The 21,236-nt window shown below is 34.3% G+C and overlaps 4 protein-coding genes across 5 annotated transcripts; 3 read left to right on the top strand and 1 right to left on the bottom strand.

Moving 5' to 3' along the window:
• Nucleotides 1–4,364: 4,364 nt before the first annotated feature.
• Nucleotides 4,365–8,549, top strand: LOC123895248 (nuclear pore complex protein NUP35). The gene is made up of 4 exons (XM_045945505.1): nt 4,365–4,635; nt 5,259–5,877; nt 7,416–7,527; nt 7,810–8,549. The coding sequence occupies exons 2-4, from the start codon at nt 5,282–5,284 to the stop codon at nt 8,113–8,115; spliced, it is 1,014 nt and encodes a 337-aa protein (XP_045801461.1). The 5' UTR covers nt 4,365–4,635; nt 5,259–5,281; the 3' UTR covers nt 8,116–8,549.
• Nucleotides 8,550–9,083: 534 nt separating this feature from the next.
• On the top strand, nt 9,084–15,608 carry LOC123895250 (probable inactive ATP-dependent zinc metalloprotease FTSHI 2, chloroplastic). The gene is made up of 11 exons (XM_045945506.1): nt 9,084–10,705; nt 10,978–11,150; nt 11,390–11,491; nt 11,586–11,750; nt 11,901–12,041; nt 12,981–13,139; nt 13,819–13,904; nt 14,106–14,184; nt 14,643–14,765; nt 15,079–15,135; nt 15,264–15,608. The coding sequence occupies exons 1-11, from the start codon at nt 9,343–9,345 to the stop codon at nt 15,471–15,473; spliced, it is 2,658 nt and encodes an 885-aa protein (XP_045801462.1). The 5' UTR covers nt 9,084–9,342; the 3' UTR covers nt 15,474–15,608.
• Nucleotides 15,609–16,105: 497 nt separating this feature from the next.
• On the top strand, nt 16,106–17,196 carry LOC123895251 (early nodulin-like protein 1). Its single transcript, XM_045945507.1, has 2 exons — nt 16,106–16,614; nt 16,716–17,196. The coding sequence occupies exons 1-2, from the start codon at nt 16,437–16,439 to the stop codon at nt 17,108–17,110; spliced, it is 573 nt and encodes a 190-aa protein (XP_045801463.1). The 5' UTR covers nt 16,106–16,436; the 3' UTR covers nt 17,111–17,196.
• Nucleotides 17,197–17,463: 267 nt separating this feature from the next.
• LOC123895252 (ankyrin repeat-containing protein At2g01680-like) lies at nt 17,464–20,031 on the bottom strand. 2 transcript variants are annotated; one of them, XM_045945509.1, is made up of 4 exons: nt 19,490–20,005; nt 18,874–19,289; nt 18,095–18,754; nt 17,789–18,017 (listed from the first exon to the last, which is right to left on the bottom strand). In XM_045945509.1, exons 1-4 carry the CDS (start codon nt 19,941–19,943, stop codon nt 17,928–17,930), a joined length of 1,620 nt encoding a protein of 539 aa, XP_045801465.1. In that variant the 5' UTR covers nt 19,944–20,005; the 3' UTR covers nt 17,789–17,927. The 2 variants fall into 2 exon arrangements, with proteins under 2 accessions (XP_045801464.1, XP_045801465.1); XM_045945508.1 differs by having other exon boundaries at nt 17,464–18,754; nt 19,490–20,031.
• Between the last annotated feature and the right edge of the window lie 1,205 nt (nt 20,032–21,236).

Genomic DNA, 21,236 nt, shown 5'->3' on the forward strand with positions numbered 1-21,236 from the left:
CCAATACACACGGGACCCGCCGCTATATGAATCATTACCTGTTTAATGTCATAATTAACCCTCTATATTAGTAATTTATTATTGTCATTTTTTTAATAAATAAAATAAAAAATAAAGGATGAAGATAGTACCACAAATTCTGGATCAACTGATAGAAATATCGAAATTGTTAAGTTGTACTTCTTAATCGATGTTCAAACTCAAATCTTTCCACTTTATGTGTGTTGAATTTTTAATAACATATCATTTTGTCTATATGCAAAAAAAAATGAACACTTGTACTAGTAAATGTAGGAAACAGATTAGGAGCAATCAGTTGTAATGTAATCAATGCATTAGAGTCGGTTTTTTTTGTAATGTAATCGAACCTGGAACCTTATTACATATTACTTAAATCTCTCACCATTAGACCAAACCAAGTGATTTCGAGTCGTTTGATTTAATTATACGTCTCAAATTTAAATTGTTCGATCTTAATCAAATAATTTTGATTTAATTGAATGTTTGTAGTTATAGGTGTTGACTGCATTCAATTTAAATCTGTAAATATACTAGTACTTATTTATATTTATTACTTGCTTTTTTTTGTTGATAGGTGAAATGATAAAACTATTGAAAACTCACACACACAAAATAGAGTAACCGTCCATATTTCTATAAGAAGACAAAGGAAAAGATTATTTTTGTCCATGTTAAAGGGCATGAGGGACATTGGGCAATAATATTGTCAAAGTAGTAGATAACATATGAGGATGGTGGTGACATACACAAACCATATGATATGAGTAGAGACAATGGCAAAAGAGTAAAATTGAAGAAGCAAGAGGGTGTTGGGAGAAGTAATGGGAATGGTGGTAGCTAGTGAAATATTGTGATGAGAGAGTCTTAAAATACACAAAAGCATGGGAGAGGAGGAAGAGGTTTGTGTTGGAGTGGGTCAACAACATAGGACATACCATCATGACCTTTTTTGCATGCGTCTTTCGTTTTAAATATTTACCATATGTTTTATCATTTAATTTTAAAAAATGTTCAACGTTTATTACTTTTCATAGAAATTTCAATATATTTATGAACAGTGGAGAGAGAGTGTATGGTGATGATGGCATTGCCATAAATATAATTAACAAAGTACTGTACATTATATAGGAGGAGTATATACCGTATCTGTGGTGATGTATGACATGTTGAATACTACTCCTATACTACTACGAATAGTACTAGTTTGACACAGATGCTATCATTATACGGATACCCCCCATTAGTATTGATTTGATGTATGAGTTTGACTCTGATAAGACATGTGACATTTTGACGGGATGGGATGGCAGGTAGTAGTGGTATGTACAGTTCCGTTGAAGGTATTGTCGGCTACCTCTCTACTAGTATTCACTTGAAGTATTGTTTCTTTTAGTTGTGTGTGATCCATCGTGGTTTTGTTTTTTTGTAAAAGGTGTATGTGTGTGTGAGTGTTGTATATAAGCTATTCGTAGCTTCGATAGGGGCTAACGGGTTAAGGATGGATTTAAAACCTCGCTTATTTTCTCTATTTAGTTCTCTTTCCTTTCTCTTTTATGTGTCTTTCTCTTTCAGCGTTTCTTTTTTCTCATTATCACTTTTCTATTTTTTTTCTTAATTTCTCTCTCTTCACACTCATAAAATTGCAGGCGTATGGCACAAGAAATGATCCAAATCTCTAGAGGGTGTGTGGCGTCTTTCCCCTCCTTCTAACGTCAATTTTTCGTTCCACCCTAAGTGTGTCACACCATATTCCGTAGTATTGTCTGCTTTTGGCCGTGTGTGATACCTCACCGTTTTGCCTTTTGTAAAAGGCGTCTTGGTGGGCTAAAGTGTGTGGATGTTGTACATAAACTTCCCTTAGTCTCGATTTACAAGCGTTGTGGGACTTTTAAGTGTACCGGAACAATCACTTTTAATTTCGAAATTTTTTATATAACCAATTATTCTCTTGATTTGTGTGACAATTGGCAAATTATCTTCTATTTTTATTTATTCTATGTGTAGTGATGACTTGTATGTTAACTAAGTACGTAGAACCTAGTAATGTGATCGTAGTAGTCACAAATCAATGTAGACGCTATGTACTAACGTCTTGTCGATAAGGTATTATCAAAGCAAATCAAAAGAAATAAAAACTTGGAAGTCTACATTAATGATTTAGTGGTCAAAACACAACATGAGGGGTCTCACTATTAGGAGTTAGGACTTGGAAGATATCCTAATGTTGGTAAGGAAACAAGTAACAATTCAAGTCAAACATTTCGAATCATGCTAGACAAATGTTTTATTAGATAGTGTTGACCAGATTAAGAGCGGTCATCAAAATCTTGATTTATTTTATATAAAAAAATGTTCTTTGTGAACTATTACTATTGTGAATTGAACTCGGGTAAGTGTTGGTTTCTATAATAAGCAAAAGTAGTAAAAGGATATTTCATATGTTAGTATAGAATTACATGAATACTAACATTTAGCTAAGTCACACTATAACCCGAAAAAAGACCTAAAAAAACATGATTTTGTATGAACTTTGATCGCTTCTTTAAAATGTTTTTGTGCCTATGATAATGCGTCATTTAAACGTTGATTGAGTGATTACGCTGCCAAATAATTAAGAGAACAAGTGTGTGTGTGTGTGTGTGTGTGAGAGAGAGAGAGAGAGAGAGAGAGAGAGAAGAAGAAGAAGATTGAGTTTGGTTGGCATCTTGTGAACAAATTACTTTCGAATGTATCCCAATTGAAGTATTAGGATTGAAATGTTAACTGAACATGATCACCAAAGTAAAACGGGTGGTTCCATTGTCGAATGAAGCAAGAAACTACGAGATTGTTATCATTCACATAAATTTGTGTATTGACATGCATGTTCATTGAGGACAAAAACAATTTAAGATTGGAGTTGTGTTGACTTTCAATCATATCATCAATTTGGTATTTTATATAGTATTTGTTGGGTAAAAGGTGTGATTTGTATATTATTCGTGATAGGCAAATGCCTTATATAGACTTTACAAGTACTAGCTTGTCAATCAAGCAATTACACATACACGCACACTAGCTAAAACCCTATGTACACATGACACAACACTTGTCCTAACAGTTAGTAGTACACAATGTACTAGCATTGTGTTCAGCATATGTCCTAACAGTATTTTCTTATAAATTTTAGCTCAACGTAGAAGATTGTAACTCATTTTTGTATAGAGTTGTAATTGGTCACAAGTGTTGTGACAAAAAAAAATGTAATTGTAGTTAATTTTTCCTAACAAGACAACTCTATAATGTGTGTCGTTGGTGCGATTTTAGAGATTATGGAGATGTAAAGTCAACAAAATTCGAAGAAAACAAGATTAGACAAATTGGGAAATTTGTTGTCCCAATAGCGAGGCTAGAATACAAACCAAATTTTTTTTTTTACATTATTTGAGTATACCTACAAAACAAAGTTTTCAGGAACGCGAAATCAAGTATAATCTAGATTTTTTGCTTCACCGTTTTCGTGAGAGATCTAATCTCAGTTGTTTTCAACTTAATCTCCGAGCTCACAATTGGTAACAAAACAAGTGAGGTAGATGTCCGATCATCACCAGATCGATCGCAAATACTAAAATACTAATACAACGGAAGGCCGACAACCGATAAACGTATTTTATCAAGCCTGACTAAAGTTGATAAACCAGACTATTTGACCCTATTAGACTTTTACAAAAAAGACAAAAAGTTCGAAGTATGAAACGTGCTTAAATTTCATCGTTAAAGACCAATCCTTTACACACTACGTATTTTTCGGGCTAACCCTAATTATAATAGTTTTGTCATTTAGTCTATGTATCAAAAACAAATTTACCCCTTTAATTCAAACCGACTTTAAAATGGAGTGGGAATCATAATCAAAAGAATTTTTTTTGGGAAATGGAGTGGGAATCAAAAGAAGAAAAAACAATGGTAATAAATAGGGGAACCAAAACTTAATTTTTAAAATAGAGGATCGACTTTCAAAACTTAAAAAAATTTAAAATAATGAGATGAGATTAAAACTACATTTAAATTTAGATATTATCGTAAGGATTTAATTTAAATACAGCGACGACACCGTCAATCAATACCAACTATGTTTTCCGTCACATCACTCCACTTCATCCCACTTTCTTGATATGACATGACAAAATTGTGGTTGTTTATTGGACGATCGTCTAAAACTATTTTACACCGTCGGTGCATATCAATTAAACTAATTACCGTAATTTTGGTATTAATTCGTTAAAATACTTTTTTACACCATCTTTTTTTTTCTATCAAATTTTTTACACCATCCTTAAATATCGTTAAATTATTTTTTCACTGAATCTTTTTCTTTTATAAACTTTTTTTTTTATAAATTTAATTTAATGTAAGAAAATCTTACGATTTGTTTATTGCGAGAGAACACAAAACAACGTTCTGATCGGAGTTGAAAAACGGAAAAACGAAGGGGAGAATTAGGGTTTTGATTTAGGAGGGAAAATTCTTAAACCCTAAATTCACAATTTCAATTCGTTCACTTCCACATTCATAATTCAAAAACCCTTCACTTCAACTCGCCACCACCACCACCACCGCCACCGCCACTACCAGGTATTTCTCTCCCACTTTCTCTACTCTGCATCATTTGAATTTCACAATAACCCTAGTATGCATCTTCTTCGTCTTCAATTTTGAATTTCTTGATCAATTAATTGAACAATTTTCCGTTTGAATAGTTTATATATGTTACCAAACTGTCATGGGTTAGGTTGATTTAGAAATGAATTAGTAATTAAGTTTTATAGGTTCTTAAATCTTTATAATTTTGGGATTGTTGGGATTTAATTATGAAAACAGCTTATGACATGTAACACGTGTTCATAAACTATTTTTGACTTATTTTCATAAGCTCTCCAAGATAGCTTATGAAAACAGCTTACAACTTATAGGAAACAGTTTAACTTTATTTTATCTTCTTATGTTATAGAAATTCCAGCTTATCATGACAAGCATTTATGCATATCATGATAAGTGTGTAAATAATAGTATATACATGTGAGGTATTATAAATAAAAAAAAAATTATGCTATAAGCTGCAAATTAAGATGATTATCCAAATTGGGCGTATAGCTCTATGTAAAATCTACATATTGCTCACCATTGAGGAATGCCCTCAGCTCAATTTTTTCAGTGAATTTGGTTTTAACACATTTGTTTCTTGGTTTGGTTTGCAGATATTGACTCTATTCGCTGTAATATGTCATATAATAATATGAACACCACAGTGCAAAGAACTCCAAGGTCTGGTAGACAATCATTGTTTTTTCAGGATTTAGCTTCCCCTATTTCTTCCCGCCGGGGAAAGTTTTCTAGTCCAGGACAGTCAGGTGCATCTTCTTCTCTATGGCGTGAAAACTTTGGTGGTAATTCGGACCTTCCTCCGCCTCCTGTTTTCACCTTGGAAGACAGATCAGACTTTTCTCCTGAATCAGGCATATTGGATTACCAAGTATCTCCCGAGACTAAGTCGGACAATAAAACTCCTGTGCAAACTTTAAATAGAGAATTTTCAACTCCAGCAAAAGGAAAATCTGAGGCCAGTACATCTTATGCTTTAAGAGGGGTGCAGCAAAACCAACAGGGCTCGCCGGGTTTGAATTGGTGGTCACCTGCAACTGCGAAGAGTGGTGGTGAACAAGAAGAGAAAGGAAGGAGTTCTCCAGTTGAGGGCGTGGTTCAGCCTAGTGCTTTGATTACTCTTCCTCCACCACTAGAAGTGGCAAGACCTGAGGTCCAGAGGAGTTCCTTGCCTGCAGGGAATCTCAACGAGGAAGAATGGGTAACAGTATACGGGTAATGTCTTAACTCTGCTTTAGCATTTACATTTGGTTTATTGCTAAGGAATAATAGTAATGCATTCTACTTTTACAACTATTTATATGCATTTGTCCCTTCAGTAATAAAAAAACATAAGAAAGTGTGAATAAAATATATTAGGAAGCCATAAAATTCAATTTCATAACCCCTAAATAAAAAAGGAAATTGGTCTATACAGTTGGGAGAAAACCCATTTTTCATATAGCAGTAGCACATAAAAAAATTAATTCCAAATTGAAAAGACTGCAAGGAAATGTGAGAATTTGAAAAAAATGTGCACAGCTATTTCTGAGTAAGAATGACACATCATACACAATTGCACATATTGGTAGGGAAAAACTGTCTAGTATGAAAATCTGTACCATTCCATTTTGATTTAATTTTTACCACTATCTGTGTTCCAACAAAACACCTGATTTTAGTATAGGTTTTGTGCTTCTCGTTATCAAAGTTTTGATAATTGTCACTGATAAATTAAGAATTGACTGATAATCAGTGAGAATTATTGGCAAAGTTTGTATGATGGGCATATAGGAGGGTAGGTCACAATTTCCAGACCACAATGTAGCCAGAATGGTGGCTAAAAGGACATTTGCTAAATTAATTCCCATATTGGAGGAGTGAGGAAATATTGAGTATTGTTTTAGAGGATAGATAAATCAAAGAGTAATTGGGGCCTTTTGGCAGGGAGGAAGTTAGCCCCTCAAAGAGCTATCCTAATGGCAGTTATTTCCCATTTATGTTTCTATATGTTCTGGGTTGGATTCCTGGTTTCATGCAATAGGAAAAGCTGTTCTTATCAATGTGTTTATTTTTGAAAAGTACATTGGAAAATTAAATGAGCTTGCGTTTCGTAATAATAAGGGGTCAACAATACCTAAGGCTACATTTGGATTGGTTGATTGATATGTCAATTTCATAGAATGTCATAAACTGCAGTGTAGCGGTTTGCTGTAGCACCTTCCATAGTGGCCAAAATCACAGCTGATTGTGACCATGACATCTGCCAAATGGTTTATAAAAAGACTTGTTTTATTAGACATTTTGACGGGGGAGTTTAATTTTATATTTATGTCATCTGTGTTTGTAATTGTATATTATTATCATCTTGAATGGATTGGATAAATTATTATTTTAAAGCTGTTACTTTTTGGCTTTCAGACTAGCAGTAAAATAATTTCCAAACTTAAGAACTTTTTGCAGTTACTTAGAGATGTTAAAGTGAAATCAATAAAGCTAAAAGTAGCACTTTATATTTGTTTTTGTTGCAAGGTATCTCCTTTTTAGGGAGAGTGTAATCTATTTAGTGGTGAATATATTCTGTTTTTATTAGTTTAACTGTCGTATAATTTGTTGCCCTATTTATGTAGTCTACTGTAAACCTTACATATAGATAATTGATTGTGCCGAGGGATTCCTCACCAATTCATTCAGTTAATTGTTTGCCCATTACAAGAGTATATATGATTATATATACCAATGTACATGCTTCTAATAATACTCTTTCTGTGCAGATTTTCTCCATATGATACTAATTTGGTTTTAAGGGAGTTTGAAAAATGTGGTGAAATTTTGAAACATGTTCCTGGTCCTAGAGATGCTAATTGGATGCACATTTTGTATCAGGTTTGCAATCCTCCTGTTGCTTTGCTTGAACAATGAACACTATGATTAAATTTTTCTTTTTAAAGTAATGGTCGTATCTTGCAATGCCAATCCAAGACCATACATCCATCTATTTAGACATTTTTTGTCGTAGTATTTTTATCTATATTTCCTCTGCTTTTTCCTTTTAATATATTTTTCTTTCCATACTTTGCCATTTTGAAAGTGGTTTCTTAGTTGCTGTTTGTTAACCACCTTGATGTTTAGCCTATACACTACTAAATAAATTTCTTGGTGATGCAGAATCGATCTGCTGCACAAAAAGCTCTTAACAAGAACGGAATGCAAATTAATGGAGTCCTAATTATTGGCGTGAAACCCTTGGATCCCATACAACGTCAATCTTTGACCGAAAGGCTTAACAATCAAGGATTTATGCCTATTCCTCTACCCTCTGCTAGAAACCCAGAAGTAAGTACATCAAAAGCTCCTACCCGGCCATATTATCTGCAGAATGGCAACGCAACTACAAGGCAGACCGGAGGTACCATTGCATCCCCAACAAAATCATTGGCGTCCCAGATAATGGACTTGATGTTTGGAGTCTAGATTATCTGTTCTGGCGAATCAAACTGTATCATCATGTGCTTATAAAAAAAAAAACTGGATCATCATGTTTTATTATAAGCAATATTTTACTCTTTCAGTTATTCATACCCTCTGAAGAGGTTCGGCGTGTAATGTTCATTGGATTTGAGTTGGAATGTTTACTCTTTTGATTGGATTTTTTGGCATCTTAGCCTTGCAATGTTATGAATGGCTATGATCAGTAATTTGTGGCCAAATGTTTTGAGAAATGGGATCATCATATATTGGCATGAGATACAGATACATGTTGATCAATGTTTATGTAAAATCTGCTCATTGTGCAGGCACTTAAGATTTTGGACAGAAATGAATGTAATGTTGATCTGTTTCATTCCGGCAGTTCATCTACTTGAATGTTGTTTTTGTTTATGATGCACTTTAGATTTTGATGTTCATTCACATCAGAAAAACTTATAGTTGATACATAAACAGCGATACTTATTATTTGAGTTTGGACATTATTAACTGGTTACTTGCTAATTCCAATTGCAAAACGATAAATTGTTTGAAACAAACATATAATCTTAAGTGTTTATTTCATGGCTGAGATGTTTTCGACACAATACTTCTCTTGAAGGCTTCGAACAAAGATTGGATTAATCTTGAGTTCGGGCCCTATCTTGAAGGTTTGAAGCTCATATGAAAAAGTTGTTAGATTTTGCAAAAACATAATTAAAAAGTCGTTGGTTTGTTTATGCATTATCTTTTTATCGCCTCAGAGGTTTTTTAAACCCAAAAATTAACAAGCATTTTTATGAATGGAGTTCACAAATTCTAGTTCAACTAACAAGATTATTGAAATTGTTTGTTTGGAGGTTATGATCAGGGTTTGAATACTAGTCTCTTTATTCTACGTGAGAATTTTCAATGATCTGCATTTTATCTATTAAAAAACTATTTATGGACATTTGTATTTAAAAAACCAATTTGTTAATGCAACAAAACATATAGTACTGCTACTACTTTAGAAAGTACAAAAAAAAAACTCAGTTTATCCACAGAAACTAAAGTGCACTCTTTTTCTTCAACTCTTCTGAACTTGTTCTTCAGCTTCATGTTTCCTCAATTTCCCCTCTAATCTTCAACATCATCATCAATGACAATGTCTTCACCTAACATAACAAACATAACATGACACTATAACATTATTACCTTATCTTTTTCATCACAAAAAAACACTTCATTTCCATGTCTTCCCATTGTCTCATTCATTTCCCTCCATCTTCAACATCACCATTCTTAAACCCCAAATTCAAAAAATTCCCAAAACACTCCAAATTCCATTCAATTTCATCACAAATTCAAACCCCAGAAACTGAAAATGAAGAAAAAGACAAAACCCCCAATAAAAAAAACCTCAATTTCCTCAAACTCTCTGTAACCCTTACTGTCATATCTGCTTCACTTCCTCAATCTGCCACCGCTGTCGCCACCGTCACGGAAAAAAAACGGACACCCAGAAAAGGTTCGACCAAAAAGGTTGAAGCTTTAACTCCGGAGGAGCTGAAATCATGGATTGAAGGAATTCCCGTTGTTACAGAACGCATTCCTTACACAGAAATCATTGAATTGAAGAACTCAGGTAAACTCAAACACATAGTGAAGTCTAGTGCTGCAGAATTGAGGGAACATTCTGTGGCAGTTTTGGTTGTTTTGGAAGATTCTAGAGTTTTGAGAACAGTGTTGCCATCAATTGAAAATGATGGAAAATTTTGGAGTTTATGGGATGAGTTAAAGGTTGATTCTTTGTGTATGAATGCATATACGCCGCCTGTTAAGAATCCGGAGATACCTCTTCCTGTTTTGTATAGGATTTGGGTGTCTCTTCCATTTCACAAGCCTTTGGTTTCGTTCGTAAATAGGTTTAAGCCGAAGAAGAAATCGAAGAAAGAATTGGAGTTGGGGAAAGTTAGGATGGAGTTGCAGAAGCAGAAGAAAGAGGAAGTGATGAGGAAGAAGCGGGAGAAGGAGATGATAGAGAGGAATGAGAGAAATAAGAAGAGAGAAGAGGAGACACGAAAGAGACAGATGAGGAAGAAAGATTATAAGAAAAGAATGGTTGTAGCTAAGAACACTTCTGTAATGAGTGCTCAATTTTGGACTAAAATGGCAAAGAATAAAAATGTGATTAATGGACTTGGAGTGGTTTTTTTCTTAATTTTTTATAGGACTGTGGTGTATAGCTATAAGAAACAAAAGAAGGATTACGAGGATAGAGTTAAGATTCAGAAAGCTGATGCTGAAGAGAGGAAGAAAATAAGGGAGATGGAATCCGAGATGGGGTGGACTGAAGCTGGTGCTGATGATGATGAGAGTGAGCCAGGGAAAGGAGAGGAGAATCCTTATTTGAGAATGACAAAGCAGTTTATGAAATCGGGGGCGCGAGTTCGAAGAGCACAAAATAAAAGGCTTCCTCAGTATCTTGAGAGAGGTGTGGATGTGAAGTTTACTGATGTTGCTGGTCTTGGTAAAATACGCCTTGAACTTGAAGAGATTGTGAAGTTCTTCACTCATGGAGAGATGTACCGAAGGAGAGGAGTGAAAATCCCAGGTTTCATTTACCTTAACTCTTTGATAACCATTTGGCAAAATAATTTGAACTGCTTTAGTCTTAGGGAAAGATTATGTTTAGGAAATTTAATGGACAATTTTCGTTTACTATAGCTTTTTGGCAATGTTGTGATTGCAGAAATATTTGATTATCTTTTTTGTAGTTACAAAGTTTTTCATTTATCTATTGGAAGAAAGGAAGAAACATTCAAAATTGATCGAGAGAGTACTTTGAACTTGACTAAATGAAGGTTAAATTGCTCACTGAATCAGGTGGCATACTTCTTTGTGGCCCTCCTGGAGTGGGAAAGACATTGCTAGCAAAAGCTGTGGCTGGTGAGGCAGGGGTTAATTTCTTCTCTATTTCTGCTTCACAGTTTGTGGAAATATACGTTGGTGTTGGGGCTTCTCGTGTTCGATCACTTTACCAAGAAGCCAAGGAAAATGTGTGTACATTTTTAGCTTTTCCATTGCACTCACATTTTTTTATTATTTGTTATAAGAGTTTGGTTCTTGCAACCTATTTCCACTGATTACTTTCTTTTCTTAATTAGCATCCACACCTGTCACATTCTGTTATTCCTCTTTTAATCTGTTTCAAGCTGATCGGTCAAAATGGAATTAATCTACTTCCACGCTTCAGTGTTTGTGTCTAATTGGCAAACATTTTGTATTATACTTTCAGGCTCCATCTGTTGTCTTCATTGATGAGCTGGATGCTGTTGGAAGGAAGCGTGGCTTGATTAAAGGTTCAGGTGGACAGGAACGTGATGCTACTCTTAATCAGGTTAGGCATGACATACTGAACTTTCCAATCGCTTCTTATAAGTAAAATTTTGTGTATATTTTGGTTGATGTTTCCTGTTGGATGAATGCTCCAGCTGCTGGTGTGCTTAGATGGATTTGAAGGAAAGGGAGAGGTGATTACTATTGCATCCACAAACCGACCAGACATTCTGGATCCAGCACTTGTAAGGCCTGGTCGGTTTGATCGGAAAATATTTATCCCCAAACCCGGTGTCATTGGCCGCATTGAAATTCTAAAGGTAGCATTCTATAGTTTTTTTATTAATGTGTTAGCTTTTGGATTCAGTTTTCTTTTGTGATCTGGAAAGTATTATTAGTTGTGGATTTGTGACTAATGGCACCAAACGTAGTATGTATGTATATTCATTTTCTCTTGGTGGCTGTGATAGGTCCATGCTCGTAAAAAGCCAGTGGCTGAAGATATAGACTATGAAATTATTTCTAGTATGACTGATGGAATGGTTGGGGCGGAGCTAGCCAACATAGTTGAGGTTGCTGCTATCAATATGATGCGAGAATCAAGGACTGAGGTAATGAATCCATGATATACATTAACTATCTTTCAGATAGTTATTGTTCAGGTACTTTCCTATAGGCCATTGAAATTTGCTTTGATGTATCTTGTATGGCACGCCAGATCCAGTTCTTATTATTTTCTAAAATCAAGCATGAAAATAAAAGGTCTGTTTATCCAACCTGAAGAGCTATATCAACTGCACAAATTATTCATTTTACTTTGCAATGCTTAAAGGTTGATAGTGGATGCCAGAAGTTTCTATGGTCCAACAATAAGAAAAGGCTTACTAGTTTCAGTCAATGTTATAAAATTCGGACTGGTCGTCGACTTGGTCATGCTACCGACCGGGTCAGTAGATCACTAGTCGAACCAGCAGACCACTAGCTGAATCGAACGAACTAATCTATTTGAAATTTATACATCCTTTTATCAAGGTTTTATATAATTTGTATGTAACTAATTTACTCAACACCCATCTGGCGGAGTAGCAATGCCATTTTATATTCTTATAGAATCCTCATTGCCTAGGTTTGATATCGGAGTATGCATTTTTTGCATAATGGGATTTAGCTTGCAAATGGATTATGCACTTTTTGCATAATGGGATTTAGCTTGCACATCCATCACCGCCTGCATGTGAGACAGCGTGCATTGCTTCTGCCTTCTGAAGCGTGGCAGACATGAGACAAGGGATAGTGTGCAGTCACAGGTCGATGCAGTGATGGAATTTGTGAAAAAATTTAAAACAGAGTCGCTGGTTCATTTTTTACCCTGTATAAATCCGGGTTAATGACGTCCTTCCAGTTTAAATGCAGATACAGTCTGATATGTGGACCAGACCGGCTATGGATCCAATTTTTGGTTAAACCAGTTGGACCAGTCTGAGTTTTGTAACATTATTTTCAATACATGGTAGCTGACTGTTCTTCATTTCTGCTTTTTACTGTTGCAGATTACTACCGATGACTTGTTACAAGCTGCTCAAATGGAAGAGAGAGGAATGCTAGATAGAAAGGAGCGAAGCAAAGAGACATGGGAACAAGTAGCTTTAAATGAAGTTGCAATGGCTGTTGCGGCTATGAACTTGCCTAATATTGACGATATTGAATATGTATGGACACTACTTTCTAATCATTTTTTTTTTGGACACTCTCTTATAGTCTCATGTCTGAAAAGAGAAATTTTGTGAATTTATCATTAGTAGAAGACCCTAAAAAGTCCTTTCAAATAGTTTTCACAAGTGTCATCATCTGAAAACCCCAACTGCTTGCATTATTTTCCTCGTCATTATTTCTGTGTATATCAGATACCAAAAGTTGGCCAAAGATTGTTTAATTACAAAAAATGATTAAGCTTGAAGTTAATTTGAAAGAGACCATTATGAGAAGACAAGGGGTAAATAGACGAAGAACTTGCTTGTAACACCTCTTATCACTTCCTGCCTTGTTCATTGTTCCTATCATTGTGCCATGCCAGACATCTGAAGTGGCATAGGACAGCATAAATGCAATGCAATAATGAATTTATGTGCTAAAGCATAAATAAACTCTATTAGTCTATTTTTATATTTAATGGAATATTATTGCGTTCAAAGAGTATGGCATGCGAAAGGTGAAGTTGTCTTGTTTATCATATTATCTGTATGCATCCACAGTAGACTCTAGACATTAGAACTCAGGAAATTCACATAAAAATGAATTTTCCTCGTTATTTTGTCTTCTTAATATTCATTATCTGACTGCTAATGACAAGGAACTAAAACATTTTCGCTTTTTATTGCTTTGTTGTAGATCACAATTGCTCCTAGAGCTGGTAGGGAATTGGGTTATGTTCGAGCGCAGCTGGATTCCATGAATTTTAACGATGGAATGCTCACGTATGGATTCTTTTATTAAACCTTTATTTTAAATAAATATTGTCTGTTTATTTCTAGCACGAGTCAATGTTTGCAAAGGCTTTATATCGCCTTCATATTCGTTTGACTTGAATTGCTACTGCTTGATCAAATTGCATTACAAATATGTTTAGTGCCTCCAATATTATTTTCTTGTAACTTGTAACTACTAATATCATGCAGTCGACAATCACTCTTTGACCATATTACTGTTCAACTAGCACCGCGTGCTGCTGATGAAATATGGTTTGGGAAAGATAAGGTTAGGGAATCTTTCTACTCGCTAGCTATAAATTCCCAAATCTAGTTTTCATTTGTAATTGTAAAGCTACATGTGAAAACCATTGCAGAACATAAAAACTCAATTTTGACATTATGCATGTTTTAATGTATTTGTTAACTAGCTTTGATGAATGACAATAATTTAATCTTTCTAGGGCATTTTGTATTTCTACAAGTGGGATTACAATTATATGTTTGGAAAATCTGTTAGAAAAAAGAATGAAAATACAGTATAATTATGGACTAGCCAGAGAAATGGCTTTTTCTAAGTTCTACATTGATTTTATTTATTTATTTGATTCATTGCACTTTTTTTTCCATTGTAAATTACAGTTTTGATATCAATATCATTGTGTACACAAGTTATCAGTGTTGTATCTATGATTTTAAATAGTTTATGGTTGTGTTGAAATATTGACTTGATTTGCAATATTTCAGTTGAGTACGATATGGGCTGAAACTGCCGACAATGCTAGGGTTGCAGCAAGAATGTATATGCTTGGCGGGCTTTCTGAAAAGCATCACGGAGTATCCAATTTCTGGTTGTCAGACCGAATTAATGTACGTGTTCTGTCTCAAGTTTTGTTTTCTCATCTTGATTCTTGTTAAACACCAGAAAGTATAGGTAACCACGTCCAAATTCGTAGTTAATGAAGTTACCGTAGTTAACGAGTTTCAACACCTGCTGTATGCTTATATCTGTTAACTGTCTACTGAACCTAATCACCTATTTAAACTGCATTAGCCACTTAATTTTTTTTCGTGAAAGTTGTCTAAATTTGATTGTACAAAAATCATTTCTCACATACCAATAGTTTTATATATGGCAATCAATGATAACATGTGGCCAACTTTCATTGCATGGTATTGTCAGGAAATTGATTTGGGAGCATTGAAGATTCTAAACTTGTGCTATGAACGCGCAAAAGAGGTACGTATGTTATATAGTTCAATGAAGGATTAAAGAACTTGACGACTCTTGATCGGTAATCACAACTTTGTTACACATAATGATCATTATTGAGTAAAAAGTGACCACTTTCTTTTGCTTGATATCAGATGATGCAGCAAAATAGAACACTGATGGATGCTATGGTGAATGAACTTGTTGAGAAGAAAAGCTTAATCAAAGAAGACATTGCTCGTCTTGTACAGTTGCATGGCCTCATAAAACCAAAAATGCCTATTAGCATACTAGACATAAGGGATGCCAAACGTAGAGAACTACAAGAAGTGAGTAGCAATGGAAAGGAAACAGAAAAATCATAAGGGCAAGTCCCCTCCAATTTTGGGAATTTTCTATTCTTTTTGCATATTTGATGTACCTTTTTGTTGTATTATATTCTTTCTTTACATACCTTACAAAACCTTTTTATGGAATACAGAGAATTTTATTAGGTCTTATTAGTTATTGTCAAATTTATTTAATAAATTAGATATAACTTTCTCCCATGAGTGTTATCACCTTTATTATTAATTGTATGGCATACAAAATCCACATCATTATTTTAATAGATATTTATTCATTTTTGCTAAAAAAAATATATTTATCCATTCAACTTTTACAATATTTTTTTAATAATGTTTATCTTATTTTTCATAATTTATAAACAGTTAAAAATATTTTTTAAAGCATTTAAATAATATACAGATAATTAACTCTACCTAAAACTAAGTAGTTAGTCAGGAGTATTTTTAATTTTTTTTATTGATGAAATATTTTTTTTATATGCATTCAATTATATCTTAACAGTATTGAAATTGAGTTTAAAGACTACGCACCATCGGTGTAAATTAATTTTACACTGACAATCGATAAGAATGAAGCATTCTTCCATATTATATTAAGAAAGTGGGGTTTAGTGGGGTGATGTGGCAAAAAACATGGTTGATATTTATTTTACACTGTCGGTGCATATTCTTTTTTTTCATTGAAATTTGTGAAAATGGATGTAAGAACAAACCACTCATTTTTTATTTATTATTTGGTTCAAAATACTTCATTTGTTGTCTGTTCATTCTTAATCTCTACAAACCAAGTAACCGCCATGATCACTACCACACACACCACGTTATTACTGTCACCTTAATAACTTCCCACTAAATCACACCACTTTCCCTCTTATACTATCTCTATATATATCATGCATTGCCTTTGTGTTACAAGTTACAACAATTCATTCATTCTTTGTCTTCTGAAGAAACATACTTAGAAGCAGAACACAAACAAACATGGCATCCCTTGTATTCAGTTGCTTCATCATTTTCTTGGTTTCTGTCACTACTGTTCAATCTGCAAGACAGTTCCATGTTGGTGATCACTTGGGTTGGCGTCAACCTGATCAAAACAACACTGCTTTTTACACTCAATGGGCTGAAAGAAACAGATTCCAAATTGGAGACTCCCTCGGTACATATTCCGCACTTTTTTCGTTCATTAGTCGCATTTAACTTAAGTTTTTTTTTTTTTTTTTTGTTTATGATTCACTTTTGTTGTTGTTATTTATGCAGTATTTGAGTATGAGAAGGATTCAGTTCTTAGTGTGGAGAAATTTGATTACTTCAACTGTGACACAAGTGAACCAATCACTACTTTCACCAATGGAAAGAGCACTTTTAATCTTGACAGATCAGGACCTTTCTATTTCATAAGTGGAACTGATGATCATTGCAACCATGGCCAAAAATTGCTCGTTGAAGTTATGGCGCCGCATTCAATTCCAGCATCTCCACCTACCACCATTGCAGTTCCGCCTGAAGGTTCATCACCGATCATGGCTCCTTCGGATTCACCTTATTCTTCTGATTCCGTGGATCAGGCTACTTCCTCTTCCACCATGGTGCTTGCTTCAAGTTTTCTGTCTACTTTGATCACATTTGGAATTGTGACGATGTTAGCACTCTAAAATGTCTTGTTATGGTGTTTAACTAGTTGTTTTTCTTTCATCGATTCTTCTGAAATTTGAGTTGTTTAGGCATTATTACCATTTGAACTTTTACCCATTTCTACTAGTCTAGTATCATTTGATTTCATTATGGTTTTTGTATTGTATTGAACTACTATTTATGTTCAAATCTTGACTTTCTCTTTTATAACCGTTGGCTTATGGGTTGAATCATTGCATTAGTTCATATATTAGGCGTTCCTACCACGAATCAGTTTTCATTGTTTATACTTAATCATAAACAGCAAATGAATTTGATGACTTGGAAAAGATAAAACTAACTTCCTAAATATTGTTGTCACTGATATAATCTCTTTCCAGTTAAAACAAATTGATTAGATTCGATAAACATCGCGATAAGATATGAAGATAGTGGTTTTGAATTTCCGATGTTACCGTGCTATAACTTTTTCTGCCTGATTCTGCTGTATGAAACAGTTTTAGAAAATATTTTGGAATATACATAGTTAACATTCTTGAAGAAGCGATATTAATGTACAAATAATTTTCTACACACAGTACATAATATTTTCATCTTAGGAGCCAACAAATGAATCAATATGAATGGTAACCTTGTAGATAAGAGCTTTGAAAATCTGAATTTTCACTTTCCTTATCTGAATCTGCATTTCCATCCCCACTTTCCTTTCTTTTCTTTCTCCACTTAGATTTCCTAAGCCAATGTTCAACAAGCATCACACTAAGACCAATGAAAATTGTACCTAAAGAGCCACCACCAAGTGCTATTAGCACAACAGTTAGCCATTGCATCCCTTGATTATGTGGCAAAATCACCCATGTAGCTGCAACATAACCAGTTGCCATAAACGCAACAGCGACCCACATAACCTTGTGAGCAATGATCAATAGTATTTTTTGTGGTTTCCTTCTAAATGGAATGACACTAACAAGAACAATAACTATAGATAAAGATGTGAAAAGTGCTATGTTATTGCTTATTGCAAATACCTTAAAAGCTGATGTTTTACCAACCATTGATTTGCCTCTCATTGGTCCTTCTTGGTACACACCACCAGGTGGACTAATACCAGCAGCAAAAGTTACAGTTGCAATCAAAACAGCCACTAATACAATAGTGTTTCTTGCATTTAGTATTGCCTCTTTGTGCATCTCATGATAGTTTTTCCTCTTAGTATGGTTCATATTTTCCGTTTTTTCTTTGTTATTATGATGCTTGTGTTTCACTAAATTAGTCGGTGAGAAGTAATATGGATTATAGGTTCCATTCTCAAACCTCTCACTTATTTGAGGCTGAGGTGATCTAGATTCAGTGCTTTTGCTAACCGGTGGAGGACTAATACAATCATAAGAAACCACTTCACTTAGCACTTCCATTTCATTAGATATATACCTTCGCGACGGAGAACGCCTAGATGGTGGTGAGGGAAAATTGGTCTTGTCTAGTTCAAGTGAAAAGGAGGAAGATTGGAGGCTTCTCTTACCACCGGCTCGGATGAATGTTGCTTGTAGGTACCTATTTTCTATGCTGTCCATAGCCTGATCAAGAATGTCAAGTGCTGTGATCCCTTCACTATTCCTAATATTGATATCCAGCTTTGTCTTGTTGATCAAGAAATCTGTCATCTACAATGATTATAAAACTATGATGAAAAATAATCGTTAACTATTGAATAGAATAATATTTAAGGATAATATGTACCAAAATTTGGTTCCAATATTCAAAACTCACATCAATTTCTTACCTTATGGCGACCGCCTGAAACTGCTAGATGTAAGACAGTGTTGCCATATCTATCTTGGCAGTGCAATAAGTTTGTACCATTTGCAACTTGCACCAAGAAAACCAAAGCATCATAGCATCCATATCTCACAGCTAAATGAAATACTGTCTCTTCTTCTCTTGTGGTATAGTGAAACGATGCAGCACTTCCCGATACAAAATCGTTGAGGATTGAGACTTTCCCATTCATCACTGCAAGATGCAATGGTGTATAACCATTGTTGTTGTATTGTAAAGCAAGATTTGAATCACGTGTTAGTAGTATCCATACAATCTCTCTGTGTCCTTTATTACAAGCATGATGCAATGCAGAATTCCCATTCTCGTCGATCATTTGAGTAAGATCTGGCCACTTGTTCAACAACTCTCTAACAACATCTGCATAGATAATCAACAGTTTAGGAGATAACTATAAAATTTCCAATCCATGAACTGTATATTTACCTAACTCGCACAATTAAAACACGCAACCTACCAAAAACTGCGATTCGGCCCTAAATTACTATATCTTACTAAATTAGTAGTTCAATACTATAAAAAAAGGTTCAAACATCGCGAAGAAAACTCTTTATGCTCACCTGTGTTCCCTCTTGATGCAGCAATAAGGAAACAAGCATGATCAAACCCTGCTACTTCTCGCCCCACGTTATCAGATAAATTCAACAAGAGGTTCACCAAGTCAAGATGACCATGACAGCAAGCCACAAAAAAAACACTTTTACAAGTAGTATTAAGCTTGCAAGCAGCCCTAGGATTGACTTCTAGCAGCAATATTAAAACCTCAACATTCTCTTGTCTACAAGCCTCATGAATTGGAGTTTCCATGTTTTTATTCTCAGCAGAAACCATGTCAGGACATAATCTAACAATCTCAGACACCATTTCAATGGAACCATACTTGGAAGCAAGGTGTAATGGAGTACTTAAGGTATCATCTGTTCTCTGGTTGATGATTCCTTCTCTCTCTTTCACTAGGCTTGAAAATGTTGTCATGTCATTTTTCTTAATTGCATCTAAAAACTCTTGATCCATATTTTTGGGGTTGAGTTAAAAGCCTTTTTAGGCAGTGAGAGAATAACTAGTTAGGCTTTATGAATGTGGCACTTATATAAGAAGGTTAGTTATATAAACTTTTGAGGAAATGTTTGGGAAATTATAGTAGGGACAAAGAGCATGCATGTTATAGACTTTTGAGCGTGTATTTAGGTGTTTGGATTAAATTATCTTCAAGGAAAATTCCTTAGAATTTACTCTCAAAAGTCAATTTGTTTCCACATAATGTCACTGTTGTCAAGAAGCTACTTGGCACTAACTTATATTTGTTCAAATGGTAGGGTATCTATCGTGCCTATTAATCTAGTGGTCCAAGGGTCAGTTTTTGGATCATTTGCCTTGTAAATTTTCAAGTTTCTCGATAGAAATCAGTAAATGTGAACAACAGTTTATACTTCGAACATATTAATCGGAAACGAATTTCACACTGTTACATCACTCTGTCTATTATGTGAAATTGTGTAACTAATCTCAACCGTGTCTGATCTTAATTAAACGGTTGAGATTTGTTACTGTATGAAACTGTGGAAAAATTCTACTGCAAGGAATCCAACTCCATTAAGATAAGGGTTAGATAATATGTAATGAACCTTTTGTTATAATAATAACTGGGCCAGCCTATGACACTTTAGCCTATTTATTGTTTACTATTATGTTTAATTATATTTTTTTGGTAAGGACTATTATGTTTTATTATATAAGTATATTCTCTATGTAACTAGTTATGTTATGGTATTTTGTTAAAACTCTAACCTCATTTCTTGTTTCTTTTGATAATTTAGGGGTATTTGCCCAAAAATCAATAAGAATAAGCCACATACGTAATTTTACACGTGGTATTCACAAGTCACAACGAATTTGTAATCAATTTTTATTTCACATATAACTTGTTCTTGTTGATCGATGAGTAAAGATCCTCGAATTGTCAAGGGTTAAATTAGAAAAAAAAAAAAAACTTTTTAAATATATTTGTAAATTTATGGATCTATTTGAGTACATTATAAAATTAGAGACTAATTTAATAGTTTATTTAAAAATAAAAAATAAACCCTCTCATGTTAAACTCCAAATATCCAGCAAGGGTTTGTGTAAGCATGGTCTAAACTGTAGGAAGCTTGAATTTCTCATCAACAAGTCCAGCAAGCCACGTCGAGTGTATCTCCGAAGAGTGAAGATTTGAAAGACTCTCGAGGTATCCCACTCCCACAAAAGCCATATTTGGAATCAATGGATGGATAGTTCCCCTGCCATGATTAACATAAATCAAGCTAT

This window comes from Trifolium pratense, linkage group LG7 (assembly GCF_020283565.1).
Source record: "Trifolium pratense cultivar HEN17-A07 linkage group LG7, ARS_RC_1.1, whole genome shotgun sequence".
NCBI classification, from domain to species: domain Eukaryota; kingdom Viridiplantae; phylum Streptophyta; class Magnoliopsida; order Fabales; family Fabaceae; genus Trifolium; species Trifolium pratense.